This window comes from Humulus lupulus, chromosome 4 (genome assembly GCF_963169125.1).
Source record: "Humulus lupulus chromosome 4, drHumLupu1.1, whole genome shotgun sequence".
Classification (NCBI taxonomy): Eukaryota; Viridiplantae; Streptophyta; class Magnoliopsida; order Rosales; family Cannabaceae; genus Humulus; species Humulus lupulus.
In genome coordinates, this window is record NC_084796.1 from 248,985,163 (window position 1) to 248,989,746 (window position 4,584).

The following is a 4,584-nucleotide window of genomic DNA, read 5'->3' on the forward strand; positions in this document are numbered from 1 at the left end:
ATTGTTGAGTGTTATTATAGATGAAATTCTATTTATGGTGGAAAAATCTTATTTTCATAACTAGATAGATCAGCTCCAATAGTACAGACTGTCTCCCAAGGGTTAATTGAATGGACTGTGGCCTCATCACATGTCATATTATGTATCTTATGCTAAATATATTCAACTAAAGAACAAAAAATCTCTTAAAACTAAATTCTTTAGTCACTTCAACATCACAGACATCTTTCAACACACATATATATATACATATATATATATAAATTCCCGGCAATGTCCAGATTCCTCTTATCAACATCAAACCCTCACATCTCATATTCCATTTTCGAATCATCTCTTTCTCTCTCTCTCTTCAAAACGACACACCAACCAAAGTAGTTTTTACTTAAATAAGGCCTATATATATTTACCTGTCACACTACTTGTAACCTCCTTTGCAATATGCCCTAACGTTAAATATTTATACAATTCTTCTGTAGTATTTTATTTTTAAGTCAGATTGGTTGGGTTTTTAGTGTTTGTAGCTATTTAGAGCATTCTGCAAATTTTTAGAAAATTTTGAATAGTTTACAGTACCAAAAATTAGGTTCAAACATGTTACTTGTCACGCGCATAAAAAAAATTTCGGTACAGTAAATTATTCGGAATTTTCTGAAAATTTGCCGATGCTCTAAATAGCTACAATATACATAGTCATAAAAAAAAATCGCTCCGAAAATTGTTCACGGATTGAGATTACTGAGCCTTGTCGGAGAATTCACCAATATTTATATATACAACTACATGTGCATAGATAAACATGGTCCAAATGCAGTTTCAGGCAAACCCTATATCGTTTTCATTATTACCCCTTACGAACATTATTGAAACTGATCAACAAAACACCATAAAATTAAAAATACCCTTCATTTCTTTCCCAACGAGAGATTACACACATAAGTTTTCTTATGATACACAAGTCATACGTGTCAGCTACTACTGCTTCAGTGGAAGGAACTCGATGAACTGGCAAGGGGGAGTGACACCTGTCGCGACATCATTGGCCGACGCGTAACTCATCGCCGAGACAGCAGCAGACAACTCATTATTGTTCTCCTTCTCCGTGGTGCTATAATAATCGCCGCTCCTGAGTGGGAACAGCTCTAGGGTTTGAGACTCCATATCTTGGTTGTTTATCAATCTGAAGCTGTTTATTAAGCGATCGTTTTCGTCTCCGTACGATGTCGTTTTGAACACATTGCTCTCGATAGTACCGTTCTTAATGAGCCTCTGTCCCATTATTGTCGATGTTCTCCTGCCAAGCAACGAGGCTGTTGTTCTACAGCTACCACTGTTGCCAGTCACAGTATTAGTAGTAGCAGTAGTAGTAGTAACATGACTAGGGTTGTTGTTGACGATGACGTGGCAGGTGGGAAGAGGAGGAGGTGGAAGACAAGACAACTGCATAGTCTGCCACGTGGCATTCCTTTCCATAAAGTTTCTTCTATGGTGCAATTCTCCTTCGCCGAATTGAGTCCATCCACCTGTCCCACACGATTCTGCACTCGCTGCTGATTTTGCTGACCTTTGTATCGAAACATGAGATTCCTGCTATTTGTTATAAATTTCTCATTATTATTATTATTACACATGCAAAAATATGAAGAAAAAAAAAAAGAAAAAGCTAATTAATGGGCAGTCCATAACTTTTTTTTTCTCTTTTTTTTACCCTATGGTGTGTGAACTGAGGAATGAAGCTAATAATAGGGTTAAAATCGTCATTTACAGTTGAATCATTGGCCTAAAAACGACATGAAATAATCTAAGGAGTTTCATAACAGCAGCCCCGACAGAAAGGATTGAGTGCAGCTTTTAGACCCTTTTCATTTCCCAACAAACTATGCTTTTGTTCTTCCATTACTACATGACATAATATACATACATATATATATATATTTTTTTATATACTTTTTAGTGTAATAATCCCAAAGAGATGAAGATGATGATCTGATAATTAATCATGATTAAGAGATTCTGAAGATAAGAATTAGGTAAAGTGAGAGAGAGAGAGAGAGAGTGAAAAAGGGTACCTCTGCAAGAGTAGTACTAGTGGGTGCCCAGTTCTTGGTCTGTTCAACTTCATACCCTGCTGTCTTATTACTTGCTTCTGTAATTTTCACAGAAAGAAAAACAAAACAAAGATTATAACTTTACATAACATCTTCAACAACAATTGGAATAATATCGAAAATCAATGAAAAATAAATCTTTGTAACGTAGTCGAAAATGCCAATCAAAATAAAACAAAACCGCTTTTGTAGACATTTGTCAATGAAAAATAATAATTATACAATAATTACGTACCTAATAATGTCATTTCTTTGTTATTATTCTTTTGAATTGTGTCTGACATTTCTAAGTCTTCAGGGGAAGACTCCATAATCTGACGACGACGCTTCTGTCTTTCTCTGGCCTTGTGATTTTGAAACCAATAGAACACGTTCTTCCCTTCGATCTTCCCATACCGTCGGAGCTGAGACGTTATGTGTTGAATTTGCTCGGCCGACGGTGTCCTCGTTCCGCGCCGGTAAAGATCTTCCAGAGCCCGAAGCTGCTCCGGAGTCGGGTTCCACCGCGAACTCACCACAACTTGCTGGCCAATGCCTAACTCTGATCTCTTGCTCATCATCATGTTCTGATGGTGGTAATCGCTCATGTTGTGTTGAGTCGTCGAAGCTACATATTAACATTATATAATCAGACACACACACACACATATATATATATATGTATATATTTATATAGATGAAATGCAGATCATGATGATGATACGTACGTACCCAGATGATGATATTGAGCGAAGAAATCAGGATGAGTAGAGTTACGGCTCAAACATGGTGGATTATTAGGGTTTGTGGTCGTTGTTTGATGAGAAGAGTTGGGCGAAGGCTGAAGTGGCCTTGGAATGAGTGGACGAAGCTTCCGAGCCGTGGCGTTGAACGAGTCGTGTAAGTTGAGCTCTCCAGCGTCGTTGTAACCCATCATCCACATTTTCTTTCGTTGAAAATCTGTATGTGTTGGTGGTGGTGGTGGGGTTGAGAAGCTGTACTGTAATCTAGAAAAGAGGGAATTGAAAGATCGGAAAAAAGAGTATACAGTGTTCGTTTCGTTGGGTTTTAAAACATGGGAACAAAGAGAGGTTGACTAGCTCTATACCTAAGGCTAAATTCTAAAGGATGAGAGAGTGTGTGTGTGTGTGGAGAAGAACGAAAGAAAAGCAAAAAAATGTCTAGAGAGAGAGAGAGAGAAAGGAGAGGAAGCGTGGAATTCTGGGAGGTTTTTGGGAGTAGCGAATGAAAAACGACGTGACGATGATGAGGGTTATCATAAGCCTCATCACACCTCGCTCTCTCTTTCTCATTTATTGTTCTCCTCTCGTGTCTCGTACCTTTCACACTTATTCTAAATCCGAACTGCCCCTACTTAGCTATACATCTCTCCCTATATATTTATATACTTATATCAGAATTGCTAAAATTATAGGTTGCAAGCATTTAAATAGCCATGCACACGGGGCAGGGAATTGGCGGGGAGCGCGTCCCCGTCCCCGTCTCCGTCCTTATTTATATTTTTAATCTCCGTTTCCGTGCTGTCTCTACTTATTTCCTGTCGGGAACTGGGTGGGGAGTCCCTTATTGGGGCGGAGAATTCCCACGAGAAACTCATTTATTTAAAAAATAAAAATAATAAATTATATATAAATAAAAATATTCAACACTATTCTAAATAAAATTTAAAATATTAAAAAATCTACTACTATATTACAAAAATTAAACGGGGCACGTCGGGGCAGAGAGTGCTATTCCCGTCCCCGCCCCATTTAACATTCGGGGATTGAAAGTTATCTCCATTGCCCATTTAGACGTGGATTCCCCGCCCCATTAGGGGCGGGTCCCCGCGGGGCCCATCCTCATAGGAAAAATGTGCATGCCTACATTTAAATTTAATAAATATTGAAAAGTTTCGCTAACTAATTATAGGAAGTCACGTCAATCTTATGTCTGTGTATACACTCGGCCCATTTCATGAATCTCATTTTGTTACATGAGGATGCACCACTTTTAATGAGGAGACCAAAAATATCACCATAAAAGAGGACAACAAATATATGGTTTATACATTTATGGGTTATGTATTTTGTCTTATTACTTATTTGGACCTTGTGTTTTGACAAATTATTTTTTAAATTTTGAATTTTGTATAATGGTTTAAAAAGACCCATAAATCTGAATTTGTCCAAAGTTTTTTTTTAATTAAAATCATAAATAATTCACAAAACTAAAAGCTTAGAAAAAAATACAATTATTCTGTCTAACAACATTGTCATTATATTTAATTTTTGTTTGTCAAAATCAATTTTAGTGTTTCATTTCAATCGTTTTACAAAATAATAGAATCCAAAAAGATATACAACCTATAATATACATACTTTTGAGGTTCAATGCTTGTGTACGAGGCCACATTTAAAGCTTGGGGCTCAAGATATTTAATTTCTTTTAATCTATACTTTTTTCACATTAAATTAATAAATATATATATTAATGT

The 4,584-nt window shown here is 36.6% G+C and overlaps 1 protein-coding gene across 2 annotated transcripts; it reads right to left on the minus strand.

Annotated features, from left to right (window-relative positions):
* Window positions 1–887: 887 nt before the first annotated feature.
* LOC133831655 (WUSCHEL-related homeobox 1) lies at window positions 888–3,473 on the minus strand. Of its 2 annotated transcripts, none has more exons than XM_062262027.1 (4): window positions 2,820–3,473; window positions 2,344–2,715; window positions 2,070–2,146; window positions 888–1,587 (listed from the first exon to the last, which is right to left on the minus strand). In XM_062262027.1, exons 1-4 carry the CDS (start codon window positions 3,028–3,030, stop codon window positions 976–978), a joined length of 1,272 nt encoding a protein of 423 aa, XP_062118011.1. In that variant the 5' UTR covers window positions 3,031–3,473; the 3' UTR covers window positions 888–975. The 2 variants fall into 2 exon arrangements, with proteins under 2 accessions (XP_062118011.1, XP_062118010.1); XM_062262026.1 differs by having other exon boundaries at window positions 888–1,590.
* Between the last annotated feature and the right edge of the window lie 1,111 nt (window positions 3,474–4,584).

Excerpts from the sequence above, each read along its gene's own strand:
- LOC133831655 (XM_062262026.1), bottom strand. The coding sequence starts at position 3,030 with ATGTGGATGATGGGTTACAACGACGCTGGAGAGCTCAACTTACACGAC. Across the intron at positions 2,716-2,819 it reads CGCTCAATATCATCATCTGG|CTTCGACGACTCAACACAAC; the intron begins GTACGTACGTAT and ends GTTAATATGTAG. Across the intron at positions 1,591-2,069 it reads CTAGTACTACTCTTGCAGAG|CAGGAATCTCATGTTTCGAT; the intron begins GTACCCTTTTTC and ends TATAACAAATAG.